Source organism: Necator americanus, chromosome IV (assembly GCF_031761385.1).
Source record: "Necator americanus strain Aroian chromosome IV, whole genome shotgun sequence".
Lineage (NCBI taxonomy): Eukaryota > Metazoa > Nematoda > Chromadorea > Rhabditida > Ancylostomatidae > Necator > Necator americanus.
In genome coordinates, this window is record NC_087374.1 from 31,393,185 (window position 1) to 31,410,860 (window position 17,676).

The window sequence follows — 17,676 nt, forward strand, 5'->3', positions numbered from 1 at the left end:
TGTCGGCGGCGGATCGAGCTGAGGCGTTACCCCTACCGCCACGCTGCCACCACCTCCTCCTCTTCCTCCTCGCCGGTCCGCGTCCGATTCAAACGCGTTAACCGGGTAGCGCATCTTATTTGCATAAAGCGATCCTTTCTATTGCTCTACGTGATCCGTGTGGTGCGTTAGGTTCGCATTCATGGATAATTTATGAGGGTGGTTTCAGATAAAATGAAGGTGGCGGGATGAATCTAAGGCGGCTAGTGTGGAAAAAATCTTGTCATCGGCAAAAATTCTTTGGATTTCAATTAGAATAGCTAATTTTTTTTTCTCGACTCAAGTTAAACTTCCTTCTTTTAAATGAATCAAATCTGCAAGTTATTTTCGCTCTTCAAGACAGATCTTTCTCAACATCAACTTTCTTTTTATTTACTTATTCATTTACTTATTTATTTATTTATTTTATTCACCTCGCAAAAGTTACGGTATTTAGCGAAATTCTGCAATATTCTAGGTTTTGTAATGCGAAATATCCACATATTTTTCGTTCCTTGTCGTATTTGGCAGTTCGCCAACATCTCTCAACTTATCCAAACTTATACTGATTTTATTCTTCTCTTTTCTTTACCTTCTTACTTTACTTTTCTTTCTTTTTTCCTTTTCTGTTTATTTGTTGAACCTTCTGATCCTTTTTGGTTTTTGACAAGTTAGAATTGCGAATTTTTAAGGCACATTCTCTCTTTTCTACGATTAGTTGACTTTTTTTGACGGATCGAAATTTTTTCGAGGTTTTTCAAGCTGTTTTTGCTTAGATTCATCTTCCGCACCATGTGAAATTGTGCTCAGCCTTGTCCCTCATAATCCGCTGATGCACTTCGTGAACATCGCTCTCCTCTTTTTTTCCGGAAAGCGGCCGACTACATTCAATAACGTCTAATAAATATCTCATAATAACAAATAGAATTCTGTCTGCTGTCGTGTTGCAGAAATTCCAGAACTACTGCATTTTCAATGAGGAAAAATGTCATGTAGGTCGTTGTCATTCCGGGAGAAAAAAAACAAAAGAAAAAATGTTCTGCCTCCTAATTTGCTGGATTCAATGCAATTTAGCGATATTCGAACGCGAATAAGAACGAGGATGTGCCTGCAAGAGAAAAGAAAGAAAAAACTAAGAGAAGAGAACTAGAGCAAGTGATTTCTCTAGAGTTTTCTGAGTGGGAGCACTAGAAAAAAACAAAGCAAGAATCCGAAAATCTGTTAAAATTGGATTTTAGGCAAATTATGAAGAGGTTAGTAGCTTAAAATTTCTAGAAAACATATTATTCGGCTACCACGACGAATATGAAAGCAGAAAAAAGAGATGACACCGGAATATTTACACGTTTGGAGGAAAAAAAAACAGAATAAATAAAATAAACAAGCTAGCATTCAAGCACTCACTTAGTGGTTGGATCACTCACTGCCTGCGCTAAATCGTCGTCTGGAACTAACGTACTACCGTATGCATTCAAATCTGGGATTTGTTTAGACCTAGGATATAAAACAAGTCAATAAAATAAATATAAGAAAATAAACATATAGATATAAATAGACATTAATTAGTATCTAAAGAAATATAAATAATAATATAATATAATATAAATAATATATAAAGAATACAAATAACATATAAAGAAATAAATAAAAGTTGTAGAAAAAATCCTAAACTTCACTACTCACCTTGGATCACGTACTTCTATAGAAAATGTGCTATCTTTGTAGCAGAGATTATCCAGAAGACTCCATGAGAAGCTCTGAAATTTGTTGGAATTTATTCTACGGAAAATAACTAATGAGAAATATTGTAAAATCCACATTGGTTCATAGAGAATTGACCCTAATTCTGCAATTCAGGAAAGAAAAAACTGCAGGTGTTATTGATTTCAAGAAAAATTAGGAGAAACACAAGTAAAAAAAGAAGAAAAATAGGACGGATTTTTTTTGTTGATCACGAGACACCATTTCGGATCCCAGAATGAAAAATAATATATTTAAGAAAAATATACCGGGTCCTATTGATTCTATATGATTTCTTTGCGAATCGATAATCTAAATAACCAAAAATAAGAAATAATTGAAATAACTTCAAAATATGTAGCCTCATAGGTTTTGGAGAAAAGCTTCAGTTTCGGGATTCGAAATTAGATTAAATTAAAATTCAAATCGAGAGAAGAGCAATTGAAAAAACTTCCCGCTATCAGTATTTTTATTTGAGAATTAGAATGGAAAAATTGCGGAAAAAATTAAGGCAGTAATTTAAATTTACACGCTTGGCACTAATTGCGGCGAAAGAGCATAGATAGATCAAAACAGATTTCTGCGTCCAACCAGGCATCCACAAAAAAAGCATAGCAATCAATAAACAACAACATAAATATGGCATACAAATAATAAAAGAAAACGAATAAAAAAGTTGAAAAAATAATAAATCCAAATAATATTCTTACAAATTAAGAATACCAATATTTTTTAAAGTTTTTTTTTTCGACGCAGTATTTAAATTCGAAGTTCTTGTACAGCGAGTAATTCGCTGAGGAGCGCGGAGGTCTTCTCAGTCAAAAAAAAGAGTGCTTCAGGGTAAGTAACAGGCACTCGCGGAGGGAGGGAGTCTAATCAAATGAGCCGGAGGCCCGTAATGACGAATCTGCCTCCCCCCGGCCGGCCGACAACAGAACGCGATGGTGGTGGCGACGTTGGGAAACTCGTCAACAAATGCTTTAGGTGGTAGAGGCGGTGGCGGTAGTCAAGTGCTAGCAGTACAACTTCCACCACAACAGCGATGTGTATCGGATCGGATGATTGGTGGAGGAACAATTGGTATCCGTAATGCTTGGGTGTAAAATGGAAGCACTGGCTGTTTTCGAAAGCAATGAGCAGTGCTCGATGGCAAATATAGTAATAAAGTGATGTTTGTTATGACATGGAACGTAGGAAAAATTCGAGAAAAATTCCGAAAATTTCCAAAAAAAATATTGAAATTAGTGGTGGTTTGTGACAGCGCCAGGGGCAAAAATTCAAGGAAAATATTGGAAACTTTCAACAAAAAAGACCCAAATTAATGGTGTTACGAAAGGGTGCAGAGTAAAAATTCAAGTAAAATTCAACTTCAAATTTACTGAATTCACAGCAAAATTTTAAAATAAAAACAAAAAATAACTTACATCTTTCGGTCGAAAAGTGTCCATATTCTCGTACAGTTGAATTCCACGACTATTTATGGACAACAGACATGGGGAACCGCCGCTCTCGCATACACGATACAATCGGCTACCGTATTTGGAACATTGCTCGACAATTTGCATGAACCTTAAGATTAGGATCGTTTACGAAAAGAACAAATGGAATTTTTCTAGAAAAATTCCAAGAAATTCATAGAAATGCCTCAATTCTTCCTGTGAGAACGAATAAAGAAGTAACTCCTCAAATTTTCGAAGCAGTATTCGATACTATAGCCGGAATCAGAAAAATTTACAGAATTGAAGAGATGAAGAAAAGAAAGGAATAAGAAAAAAAGAAATAAGTAGAAAATTCTCAAGACAATAGCAGTTAAAGTATTTTTCGGAGTGTCTAAGCAGATCAACATTTAGTTTCCGCATTTTGCTATCTTTCACAGAAATTATTCCACGAATTTCCTTGGGATTTTGTTTGACGCTGACTTCAGTCACCATCAGAAAAGATTTTTCAGAAAACTACGAGTGAGCACGCCTCTATCGATTTTTCCGAGGATTTATTTTCTGTTTTCATGTGTCCATCTATAGTTCTACGTGCTACTTGTGTGATGTGTCCTGGATTAGTTGCTGGAAAATTCAAAGAAGTGCCCGGGAAAATTCTCAACTCCTTTCCCTAAATGATGTGTTTACGATGTTATGATGACAACTATTACATACATTTTACCACTAACGCATTAATTTTTCTCCTTTATTGTTATCACCAGAATTATCCAAGCGGAAATATCCCCTACGAATCCGGGAATTACAGATTTCAGCTCTTCTGACGACATAACTCTTTACACCCCTAGGATCACCAAATGAAATCCCATGAAGCGAATTTAATTGCTCATGTCCGAGTGCAAAGAACTGTATTGATCGCTAATTTCACTAATTTTATTATTATTACTTATTTTATTATTTATTTCGCAGATTCACTTTACGCATTTATCTATTTAATTATTTATTTCTCCAATTCTATGCTTGCGAAAAGTTGCCTCGTCGTCAAATTTCTGAGGAACTGAGACTTTTGGTAATTGTGACTTATCAATCTGTAAGAAGCATTCTGTGATCTCGCTGCAATTCTTAAAACTTTTCGCTTCGAAGCCTGCCTAAGAACGGAAAGAACACAACAACCCCGAAAATTTCTCCAGCTCACTTCCAGACGGTTGCACGTGTGCAAAAGGAAGGTGGGATAATGCAAAAGTGGAAAAAAACGCTTGGATCCGTGCAAAAAGGAAATACAGTAATGAATCCACGGAAAAAGGTACAGATTAAGCAAGCAGAGGAGATGCGCCGAAATTGGTTGAGCCTGATTAATTAGCGGGAGAAAATGAAAGCGCCTCAGGCGAGGTCGAAATGAGTGAGGCGGCAAAGTGAACTGCCCTCCAACCACACTTTTACTTAGTTTTCCAACGAAAGAAAATTTTTTTTAGTGAGGAAAATCCCAGGATCAACCTGAAAATCGAGTAACTTAAGCTTTTTGCTGCGGATTATGAACGTACCAGAAGTATGGCTCGTTCATAAAATAAATTCCAATTAAATTTCACTACAAACTATCTTGAGCTCCAAGAAATTAACAAAGATTTCAATTTTTTCTCGAAACATCTCAAGTGAACAGTGTTTGGCAACGATTCCACGATTACAGTAAGATTCTCAGTCTGCAACTTTTCCAATCACTTAACCTTGAAAATTTCACTTAAAAATAGCCGAAAGTAAAGAGGAACAGGAATATAATTGTTCGCAAGCGAGGCGGCCCGGCAATTCAATGGTGGTTTTTTTTCCGGAACTTTTCTTTCATAGAATATACATTAGAGGTTCGTTCGATTGTGTAAAGTCAGTTTTTGATCTCAAAATCCTTTTTTCTTGATAATTTCATTTGTTTTCAGTTCCATAACTTTCTAGTAATAATATAGTTGTAGTTTAAAATTTAAGCTAAATTTTAGTTTAAGTTGGGTTAATTAGGTACTGATAGTTTAATAGATTTATAGAAAACAGAACAGACAGGAGTAGGCCTAATTTCATTTGTTTCTCTCAGAGTATTACTTTAATTTTTTACGAAATATTTTCTATTTTATATTAAGTAGTTCTCTTCTAGCAGTATCCTAACTCTCACATAATTATTTTCAGCTGGATTTATTCGCGATTACTGTAAACCACATTAAAATCGGTGACCTCCGATTTCCAAGCATCAGCATTCATTCTCAGTCAACAATCCGTAGCGAGTTTGAGGATTTTTGCAAATTCGAGCAAACCTCATATGTATGTACCACAATTTTTTGAAAAATTCTGAAATTTTTCATTGAATAAATTCAGTGTGAAGTCCTGGACCACGCACTGTTTTTTTTTCTATGGAACAGTTAAACGATTAAATTTAGAGGTGAACTTATAGAAATAAAGTGAATACAGCAAAAGCAAATAATTCAACTTTAAAATCAATAATAAAAAATACATGTGTTCTCAATGGAGGTAGAAAATTCCTTGCTGACGTCAATATGTTTACAATAAAAAGAAAATGTCCACGAAAAGTGCAATGAGTGTTTTTACAGTAGTTGCCCTCGGCGACCACGTAATGAAGTTATTTTTCTCGCACAGTCTCAACCAGATGCTATGCATGTGTCCTCGTGTGGAAAAGCTGTACGTGCGGAAAATCAGGATGAAGTGATCTCACAACGCTTCAAAACGTCGTTGCCAAGGAAATTTCCGTCGCCGAATTCTATCCAGAAGATTCAACGGAAACAAAAAAAAACTGGTACAGAATTGCAGCTACAGCTGTGCAGAGATAGATTTTCTAATAGTTTCACCACTAGTCCATTTTACGTAGTTTCCCGTCGTCAATTCCGTGGGTGTAAAGTGTTGCGTCGTTGGGTGAACTGAGCCTTCAGACTCTCCGAACCGTGAGAATTTCTGAACATCTTCGCTGTGATACTGATACGTATGTGAAAAGATGCATTCTCATTGAGAATTTTCGTTGTGATATCCCCAGGTACCAAACTCCACGTATTATCGATTTTAAAACCAAATATCGGAAATTTTCCAAAAAGCTCCTTCTACTTCCATTCCCCCGCCCCACCTCCCTCAAACTTGTGCTTAGAAATTTCGTACACGGTGCGGGTAGATAAATAAATCCCACATTTCGACGAATCAGGATTCCCAAAGCAGATAGGAAGGGTGCGGTCTGTTCCATTAGGTAGTGTACATAATAAGGTTTTCAGTCGTCACCACGGCTGTGGTGGAGCAGTGTTGAAATTATCAGATAATCTATCTCTCCACAACCGTAGCTGTAATTCCGCACCAGTTTTTTTTGTTTCCGTTGAATCTTCTGGATAGAACCGTGGTCGGCTGCGCATCGACGCTTTGACGCGGCGAGTTTTTTCCTCGAAAACGTCGACGAATCTGTAACGGCGACGCAAACGCGTCGTTTCGCACGCGGTTCGGTTTACGTGCTAGTGAAAGTGTTCCAGACCAAAAAACGATCATGATGTGGGTTCAGAGAATGAGATCAACAGGATCTCCACTGAGGAAAAAAACACCTTGACGTCCTAAGAAATGTGAGAATAGCCGGAAAAATCACGTTTCTCAACGCGAGAGAGTTTCGCGGACCACGGCGCTCGCCTGATTTAATTTCCTGTGACTTTTTTTGTGTGCGGATACCTCAAGGTAAAGGTTTTTAAACATCGTCCTCGATCCTTGGACCAACTTAAAGACCGCAGTTCGAGAAGAAATTGAAGAAATTTCGCTGGAAATGTTATTGAAAGTGATGGAAAACTTCCATGAGCGTCTCCAAATGTCTTGCAGCTGTCAAAGCCACCATTTGGACAGTATAATTTTTTAAAAATTATAGTTTGAAAAAATTACATCTACATTTGTGAAATGAAAAGTTTCCGGTGGTAACTTGCACCGTTTTCTTCAATTTCTTCTTAGAATGTGAGAGTTATTTCTGGTGCACCATGCACACTTTTTAGGTACGGTAACTCTAAAATGTGTGCAAAATGTAGCAGTTCCGGAGACCGGGTTTTTTGAGAATGGCACTGCAGAGAAAAAGACAGAACGTGAATTGCGGCTTTGACGAACTGTCTCTTGCAGAAATGAGAACCCATCCAGGAATCTACAAAATTTAATCCTCTGAATCCTTTAAAAACAAAATATTGATTTTTTTAAGCTCTCTAACGTACATCATTGCCCTGAGGGTGTGATTTGAAGGAAAAAAGTTCCTACGTAACGCCTTGGCCACCAACATTCAGCACGATTGTACAGTATAGAACGATGCTTATAGATATTGATATAGATTTACCATTTAAAACATAGAAGAAAAAAAACAAAAGAAAAAAAGAAAAGAAAAGAGAACTGGATCCTTTAATCCGAAAATCACTCACGAAACGATAGCCGAACCACGTTGAATCCCTCGTAATCGAGCGTACTCCATCAATACCTGTTTCTCAAACGACGTTTTATTCAAACCGTACTGTCTGAGCAACCGCGAATGATACGGGACCAGCGAATCCATATCATTCAATACGGAAGGATCACTGGAAAGTAACTGAGTTCCATAAACGTCTACAGTAACCCAGCTGTATTACTGTAGGATTATCTTCTTGTTTTTTTTTTGTTTCCGCTCTTTCTGATTCCTAGGACACTACTAATTCCATTTAACAAGGAAAACAAAAGTACGGTAAGTGAAAACTGAATGAGCACGTGAGCGTGAGTGAAAAGCTCCAGTTATCACAGTTCAGGTAAACAATAAACAAAAATAGAAAACGCAAGAAATCCGAAACGCTTACTCGCTCCAATCACCACGATAAATTTGTAGTAGGAGACCACCGACTCGAACGTAATCAATATTTGAAAGATCGAGTTGTCCCTGAAGAGATGTGCATGAATTTCAGGGAAATTGAGCATGCAGTAATCGGAGCTGACTTACCTTAACAAATTGTTGATGTGCTTCAAGAAAAAATGCTTCAATAACGGCTGGATTTTCCAAGGATACTATTGAGTCAACAAAAAATCTGAAACCTTTGTAGATGAAAAGAGACTTACGATGATCATTACTATTTAAAATCCCGGAGAAGAACAGAAAAATAATTCATTTTATTATGTGACATCCTATCGAAATTCTGCTTTTAAGAAATACAATTATTCAGAATTATTTCTCTAAATTTTTCGTCATTGGTGGTTCTTTAACTTCTTTAACTCCTTTAACTACATTATTTATTTATTAGAACATCGCGCTACAAAAAAAATATCCTCAAGAAGATCCTTCCATTCGCCAGAATTTGTGCCTAGGAAGCAAAAAAATCACCCCACCATGAAAAGGACTGCGTCAATTTTTACTGACAATAAATTTAGGGTGTCGATTTTTCTTTTAAATTTTTTTTCCCGTTTTTTCTGTTCTGGCTAAGACTAAGTGTGCTTTCTTCTTCTTTTTCTTAATGCACCACTGGTTGTGGGAATTAATTAATTAAAGTGATACTACCACCCTCAGGAACCCTGCCTACAAATCAAAACGATTTGCTCTGTTGTGCAACTGCGTAGGCGGCTGCGATCAAAATGGCGCTGAGGGACCCACGCTCAGTTCAACAGCTCGAGCGGAACAAGCCAAAAGGTCCCACCGCGATCACAAGCGCTTACAGGACACTTTCAAAATAAATTTTTGTAACAATAAGTGACAAATATACCATGATATCTAACAAAAAATATTTTTTTAATTTCTACAAAAGACAGCGCGTTTTTCTTTCAACATGAAATGAAAAATTAGAAGAACGCATCGGAAGAAGCTGCTTTACAGAAAATGTTCAAAGAATATTGAGGTTTCTTCCAAAATATCTAGAATTCTGGAAAAGTAGAACATACGCAAGGAAGTATGTAGTGAATTAATTTTTAATTTCCAATTCTGGAATTTTTAACAATTTTCAAATAAAAACCGAATCAATTAGCCATGGTTAGGATACGGTAATTGTTTTTTGTTGACGTTACTTGTTGTTACTATGTACTGCAGTACAGTATGACCACATAGAGGGAAGAAAACCTGGTCATCATCAAAATCATTGATCCGGTTAAAATTCTTTACAAATAAAATCACAACATCTCTAATCCCCCGTCGTTCGAACACGCTTGTTTATTTGTCTGTTTGTTATTTGTTCCTGTTTTCAGTAGATCCAGTAAATACGTACCGAACATTATGCGTTAATTGAATCACAGCCTTATCACCGGGGAATTCGTAGTCCAACAAATGTTTTCCAGGTTGAAGCCAATGGTAATGATCGCTGAAAGGGATGTTTATAAAATTTTTTTTCTACAGAATTAAGATTTTCCGGTGATTTTATCACATTTCTCGCTTCTCTCTACCGTAATACTTTCTGGAATGAACATTTCAGGCTTTTTCTTGCGTCCTTCCGGTTCCTCTTTACATTTCTTTTGTCGCAAAGACGAGACATTCAATTCAGTTTTACTTTTTTTTTGAGAATCTACCATATTATCTAACAATTTCAGGAATCGGAAGAAAAAGGAAAAATCTTTCTTATTAGTTTGTGAGGTCGGTCTCGAAAAGAAACTGAAAAGAAAAGAACACAAAAAAAAGTGCAGGAAAGTTGTTTTTAGCAAAAGTCATAAAAGTTTACTTCGTTTTGGTTTTCTGCTCCGAAGAAGAAAAAAAACAAGAAATATACGTAGGATTCGAGCTGAGCGCTTCCGAAGAAAATCTAAAGGTATTCCAAGGGACGCAGACCTGTCAGCAAAGCGCAACTGTGAATTTTCTGGAAAAACATGTGATGTGGGGTTTTCGTGGCTTGGACATGGGGTTCGAAAGCGAAAGCTGACTGGATCTATTTTATTTTGCACACGTGGTTCTATCAAAACTTTCGTTAAAAATATAATTACGTACGTGAAAGAATTTTTAGTGAATTTTAGTGAATTTCCTCGTTCTTCCTCAAAAAAAGGCATTTTTTCTAATTTTTAATGTGCAACCACAAAATATTGTTATACTGTTCACTAATGCCTAATTTCCTTCGATTGTGATATTTTAGGGAACCTTCGCTAAATGCAGTAGGTAAATAAACGAATAAATAGTAAATAGAACTGACTTGTTGTCAACAAATGCGAGTCCAAAATAGCGGGCATCGGATTGTTGAAGTCGACAATGATGTGCGGCCAGCGTAAGCACGTCGTTCACGGAAAGTCTGGCGATCACGGAAATTTCCAGACATTCGCCATCCAGCAGACGAACTGTCGCCGATCGCCCTTCATGCATCCACCACCTGGAAATTCTCACATTCGAACTGGTGGAAAGTGGACGTTTGAACAACATCTTCGGTGAATAAAACGCATCGAAAACGAAATAAATCTAGAAAAACGATTTAAATGAATAAAAAAAATAAAACAACAATTCTGTGGCAGGATTAGCCGCCGTGGAGAAACGTCAAAACAACCAGCTAAAGTGAGCGATAGAGCGGTTCCGTTCCAATTCGCCGCCTAGCGCTCTCCCGCATGAAAATCAACTCAATTCGGCAAAGCTGTCAATCAGTTCTTAATGACATCGCAATCGCAAAAATCGGCTGTGACCATTGTCATAAACATAAAACTTCTCTGTCCTCGAAAACAAATGAAAAAAGGCGAAAAAGGTCTGGAATCTGAAGAATTAGGAGGATTTTAGCGGGGGAATGGATGGAGAGAAGAAGAAGTCAAAATCAACTGCTTTCACGTTAGGATAAAAACAGAAGCGGAAAAACGCCACCAATGGTGTATTTTTAGGTTCGGATCAATCAATAAACATTCATATATGAACAATAATCTAAAACTAGTCAGATGTCCATTACTCATCATGTACCTCATAGAACGACTGGAAAAAAAGTAATCGTTGAAAAACACGAAGGAGTCTCTCATGGAAGAAATTCTTACATTGAATGACCCTTTCGTAAGGAAAAAAGAAAATATGAGTAAGAAAAAGGGGAAAAAGACAAGACTGTGGCGCTGTGCTGAAGGTCTTGCAAGTCTCGATTCTGACAATGGTATTTCTAGGGAAATAACGTGAATAATCGTGCACTTTTCCAAAAAATCTGCGGAATTTTTATGGAAAGCGTCTTCAATGTAAATAATCGTAAACACGACAAATAAATAATATATAATAAATAATACTCGTATTAAAAAGCTTCAAAAACCGTGGTTGGACAATCTGTGGCAGTGTGCATAAATAAACTAATAAATGAATAAAATAAATCTTTTTTGTAACGATAAATAGATGAAGACGAAGAAACAATGTTATTATTTAATTCTTTCTTTCAAACTACTTTAAAGACTTCTCCGTAGGTTTTTCTTCATTAGGATTCTAATAATTTTGAGCAAATAAGTTTTATTAATGATAAATCTGTAAAAATTAAAATTCCATAAATAATAATTTTTGAATCGAACTTCACCCTCCTTTGCAAACTTAAAAAGTTCTGATGAAAAAGGCTAGAAATATCATCCATATGCATTTTTCCGATGTTCCATGAAAATAAGAATAAATAAATGGGAATACTTATTGAGAATAAATAAAAAGGAATAATTAGTGAGATTTTTGCCCGAACACAAACATTATTTTTGTACATCGTAAAAAAAGAAAATACAGAAGAAAATAGAGTGAAAATTGAAAACTCTGATGTTTGAGGAAAGTCTAAAAAAAAAGAAAATAAAAAAAAGAAAAGAAAAATCCAGATCTTTCAGAATTTCTTTTTTCTTGAAAAGACGAAAGATAATCTGAAAGATATGGATTTGAATCGAAAGAAAACATAAAGAATTATATCCTTAAAAGGACATCTGTGATTTACTGGTCATGTGACATAGTGTATAAAAATGTGAAGAAAGTGTAGTTATAGGAAAAAAAATGAAATTCCATAGAACAATTTCATGGAAACCGTCTGGACATCAAATATACCGCAGCGTGCACAAGAATCTTGAGCGAAGAGCCATTACTTCAGTTTTGATGCTCAGGACATCTGCTGTCCACATGATCCCGATCCACTGTAACGAAATAAAAACAAGCCATAGATAGTGTTTATGGATTGGATTCTGGAAAAGTGGCACGGTGAGTACAAATGCATCAGTGGAAATAGCGAATTTTTACGTGAGCGGCCACAACTACGACATACAGCAACGGGGATCTCCGCGCGATTTCGCGCTTGACGCGACGCGTGCGGCTAACGAATGTGACGTAAGGTCCTAGATGCATGTGAGGAAGTGTGTTAGAAGCAAGCTATGAGTGCATAAAAATGCAAAAATGTAAGAAATTGGATGCTCTTAATCAATCCCTTTGGGTTGCAGCAACACGACGATGACCTCAACTTCAGAATCGACTGGGGTTTATGAAGATGGCCTAGATAATTACTTACTGGAGTAAGCAAATCCATTTAATTAACGTCATCATCCTTCCGGACAGATTTAAGACACGAAATCAGTGACTCGGGCAAGATGAAGTGTTTATGGTTTTATTTATTTTGCAGGCTTTGTTCGGCGTCGAACCTCCGTCGGTTGCTAACGCCTAATGTAGACCTCTTACTACTGCACCACCGGATCAACGAGAAAAATTAGGGAATAAAAAAGCGTAGTCATATCCGTAAAAAGCCCACAGCATAGTCTTAGTTTTTCTAGGAATTTAGAGGATTATGTGAATTCAAAATAACCGTTATCATGCTGTGACTGACAAGTTCCACCAATGAATGTTAACTCAAAAAAAAAGAATTCTAGAAAAAAACTCTAGAAAAACCCTCCAGAAAGTTTGATTTCACAGATAACTTTGCAGGAAAAGAAGGATTTCACTTCAAAATATTGGATAAGAATGGAATAAAAAGTAAAGTAAGAGCTAAATTTGCCCTAAAGAAGGATTTCACTTCAAATGAATGAACAAAAATGGAAAAAGAAGTAAAGTATGTTGTAGCGCAGGTGAAAGTAATACGAATCGATTGGAATAACGACACATGTATAGGATAAAAATCAATAAAAGTGCAACAAAAGTTGAATTCCATTAAGATAAACATCAAATAAGTGATTATCCATATAAGAGCGTTCCGTGGATGCAGTCAGGCAATGCTGAAGGCATGAAAAGGCGTGAAAAGGAGAAATCAACGCATGTTGGGGGAAATCTTCGGGGAATGTTCAGTTTGGACAGTTTGAATCATTGCACAAATAGCACATTCGCACGAAATCCTTTGGAAAAGAGGGAAAAAACGAATAAAATCTCTAAAGAACTTGTCGAAGTCAATGAATGACACGGACAATTCACTTTTAAGTGATGTGTCAGTGAACGAATGTGGCAAAAAATGAAGTTTAGAGGAAAAAAGTGAGGACCGAGGATAGAATGGGATGCCGTGGATTTTTTCTTTCTCTACAACAAAAAAAACGAGAACGTGCTTATTCTCATTCGAATATCGAGAAGCGAATGAATGAATATGAACGAACGAACGATGAGGAGAAACCCATACAATCCACGATCACACGTAAAATAATCGATTTCTTTCCGCGAACACGCACACACACACACACACATAGCACAGAATTACTTTGTGATCTCCGTAACGATCAGTGATCGTTGTCCTCCTGAAAATGTGCTGCCAGGAGAAAAAACTGGGTATCCACAGATTTGTAGGGCTATTTGTAGGATCACTGTACAATTAATTTATCGTAGTGATCGCATAGAAATTATCAATTACTTTTTTCTTGACGAGAATATTTTTATCGAGCCAACAATCAAAATCGAAGCTATTTTTTCGCCAACCTAGTGATCTACGATTGATCTCGCCTGGGAATGAACATTTTTCTGTTATCATTAACCTTTTGACAGTCATCCCCTCAAGGAATACAGACCCGAAAACAAAAAAAAATTGCTGAGTTTTGGAATAATCGATCAGTCAAACACCGACCGCTTCGTTTCTTTCGCCTCCTTAAAGGGAACATGCCACGAAATTCCGGATGTTCGGGGATCTCGCCACGAAAAGAGAGGTACAACGGAATAGTTTACGACAATGAGCGCAATCACGCTCAATTCTTCCTAATTATCCAGAAGAACGAAGTCAGAAACTACCTTCTCGCAATTTTCCCCTACGACGCACCTTATAACGCCGCAAGTCTGCAGGGCAGATACATGCCGCAGCGCCGATCCCGACACTTAATTTCGTGGTATATTGCCTTTTTTTCTGGAATTATAGCTAGCTAGTATTTTTTTCGGAAACACGTGGAAGCAGGAAATATCGCCTTTTGAAAAAAAGTACTTTTTTAATAACGTTTGCGCTGTATTTATTTCAAAACGTTCATGTTTTTCGTTTTTTAATTGTTTCACTACGCTCAGACTACTCCATTGTCTCCAATGTTGCAATGAAGCAGCTTGAGTGCATAGATAAGTAAACAAACAAAAAAGTAAATAAATTCAATCCTTATATTGGAAATGAACAGTAATATATGAATATATGAATATGAATATTGACGCAAAAAAGAAACGATAGCTGCGATAGCTAACCGCGTAAAAGATTGGAAATTTTTTTCGAGACACTATAAATTTAGCAACTCTATCTAAACCGCTTCAGAGTAAACTTGAAAAGTTCCGAAGTAAAAAAATGACCTTATTTTTGAAGCATAAATTACTTTTTAGGAAACTTCCACGAGTGATGAGTGATGATCGTTAATTTTCCTCTCTCCTTAATGTTTTTGACGAAGAAGCCGGGAAAAAAAAACCAAGTGCTTAAATATTCACAGTACAGGAAATCTTGGAAATTATAATCATTTTGACTTTAAAGAAAAAAAAGAATATAAATATGAAGATGAATATAAATATAAATAATATAAATATAAAGATTAATATAAATAAAAGATATTTTAATTGAGATATCTAAGATAATTAAGATTAAGATTAAGACAAAAGATGAAGATATCTCAATTTTTTTAGCCATCAAAAAAATTTACTTTCTAGTGATTCGTTATTTTGGAGCTAAGAGCTTATATAAGGATAGGTCAGAGGCGGTAAAGTAGTGTGCATGGCGCAGTCGGTAACGGGTCGGGTGAGAGTGCACGATCGATGGTTCGAAACCGAAGCAGTGCCAACCAAACCCTTCATCCACCCATTCCCCATTCAGTCGATAAATTGGTAAAAAAAAATGCCTGGGAGGATAAAACCACTGACTTGACACATTGGCTCGCCCTCGCGAGTCATTGTATCTGAAAACTGAACGATTCCGATGTACAGTGAACGGGTTGGCCTATCCCGAGAGGATTGGTATGCCAGAGAATTTATCTTTTTTTTTTTCGGGCTAACCATTCAGTCACCAGCAATTCGCAATTAGTAAGCGTTCGTTAATTTCCTCAATCCTCTGTAGCTACAAAAGAAAGAATTTCCTCTTCTCTTAGCGGTTCAGCCACAAAGGAACGATAGTAATATCGTGGAAGAAAACTTGACCATCTAATTATCCGAACATCAGACCGAACGACGAAAGAAGAATGTGGAAGAAATAACTATGGAACCCATGAAAACAGCGTTTAACGGGAAAATGCATCGGGTCCGGTTTGTACCGGCATCTGATACTTTTCTACCACGACCCGTAGGATCTGGTTCTTCCACTGGAAGTTCCCTTATTAATTCTTCAATCAATCAAACATTTCTCAGATTCGTTTGCCGCAGATTTGAAGAAAGAGAACAGAATCTGAAAAAGAAGAAGAGGAATGCGTAGGTGTTGAAGAGAGCCCACTATAATGGACATTCTATCGAAGAAGAATCCATGAAAATGAAGGTTAGGTCAAGAATCCAGTCAAGAACACCACTTTCGGGTCAGGTGTTCCCGGTGTCAAGCCATTCGATTCGTCTACGAACGAGAGAAGAAAATGGGACACCAGAAATTGTCCTCGTTCACCGAGTGAATTAATCGACGTTCAGCATAATTCAATATATACATGTTGAGAATTCTGAAGAAGTTTCGGAGGAATTCTGAAAGGGTCACAAAGGGAAATCTGTCCACAGGGAAAATGATTGGGATGTGAGGCAGTTCAAAAATTCGATTCGACATCGTTTTGCTCCTAGCCGGTGATGAGGGCGATGCGGATGCGTGTATGCGTGCGTACGATGCTATCTGAACGTGTCCCACTTGCGGAATTGAGGACATTTCATCTTTTTAAAAAAGAAATCGGAGGGAATAACTCAGGCGGCCTGGAGAGCATCTCCCCCCACATCACCAGGGATGTTCCGGTCTCGAAACGAACGATTGAATAGTCTGGTATACGATCACTATCTTTATCTGATTTCATTCGCTTTGTGTATTTTTTATTTTAGTTATATTATATTTATTTACTTTATTATTTATACTTTATTTTATACATTATTTACATAATATAGTATTTATTGTGTACTATATTTATATTTTATTATATTACTAAATATATGCATAGCATAGGTGGTATAGTTTTACAAAAAGCGCCGAAATAATACTAGAATTTAAAACAAACAAAAATTCGAATTCGAATTAGTAATTTAACTTAATGATAAAAATTTTCGACATAGTGAAATAATTTAATTACAATACAAGAAAATGCAAAGTGCAAAATGCAAAATAAAAAATAAAGAATAAAAAATATAAAAAACAAAATAAAGTAAAATAAGATAAAATAAAACAAGAAATAAATGAATAAGAAATAAAATGAATTTTCCAAGAAAAATGGCTAGACGGGCTGAAGGTCGTACAAGGATTACTTTTGGTAAAATCTGTACCGTAAGGGATCTACAGTAACCGTGATTGCATATCACATCCTTAATGCGGATCAGCAAAAAAACAACATAAAAAGGTATATACTTAAGTATTCCCCGACTAAAAATTTAGAAACTGTCTTTAGAAAATTTTTGAAGGCAAAAAAAAATAGAGCGAGGAAAATCTAGTTGCGAAAACTCGTTGTCTTATGTGCAAGATATCAGATTTTTGAATAGAACTCATTTCAAAAAAAAAAATACGAGGAGAAAATAAAATTTAAGTATAAATGTAGCAAAAATTGTGTGCGATATACATAAATATAAATAAATAAATATAAATACAAAACAATAATATATAAATTTATAAAGTAACAATAAATAAATTTATAAAATAACAATAAATAAATAAAATATAAATATATAAATATAAAATGTAGATAAATACGATATATTAGCAAAAAATAAGCATATTATAAAACTACAATAAGAAATATATGACAAAAGGGACACAATAAGATAAGAATAGTGATCGTATGCCAGTAGCGCTTTTCTAAGTTAAACGTATTTTCTTTAATTTGCGATAAAATATGAAAATCTTGATAATTTTGCATTCAATTGAAGTGAACTTGGAGCTCGGATAAAATACCGATTAATGTGAACAATGAGAATTTTCCAGCAATTTGTTCAAACGCACAAAAAAAAACAGGAAGCAAAATCAATCAGCTGACGCCTCAAAGAACGAATAACCTTCATTAA

General features: G+C 36.0%; 1 protein-coding gene across 3 annotated transcripts in view; it reads right to left on the reverse strand.

Moving 5' to 3' along the window:
• Positions 1-10,473, reverse strand: part of RB195_003354 (uncharacterized protein) — a gene marked incomplete at both ends in the record, with an annotated part of 43,980 nt that extends 33,507 nt beyond the window's left edge. For all 3 annotated transcript variants that reach the window (XM_064200974.1, XM_064200972.1, XM_064200975.1), the window contains 8 exons: positions 1,423-1,512; positions 1,702-1,775; positions 3,183-3,327; positions 7,604-7,756; positions 8,009-8,088; positions 8,149-8,233; positions 9,398-9,490; positions 10,307-10,473. In XM_064200974.1, the coding sequence (XP_064056852.1) occupies positions 1,423-1,512; positions 1,702-1,775; positions 3,183-3,327; positions 7,604-7,756; positions 8,009-8,088; positions 8,149-8,233; positions 9,398-9,490; positions 10,307-10,473 (887 nt within the window). The remainder of the gene's footprint in view (positions 1-1,422; positions 1,513-1,701; positions 1,776-3,182; positions 3,328-7,603; positions 7,757-8,008; positions 8,089-8,148; positions 8,234-9,397; positions 9,491-10,306) is intronic.
• Between the last annotated feature and the right edge of the window lie 7,203 nt (positions 10,474-17,676).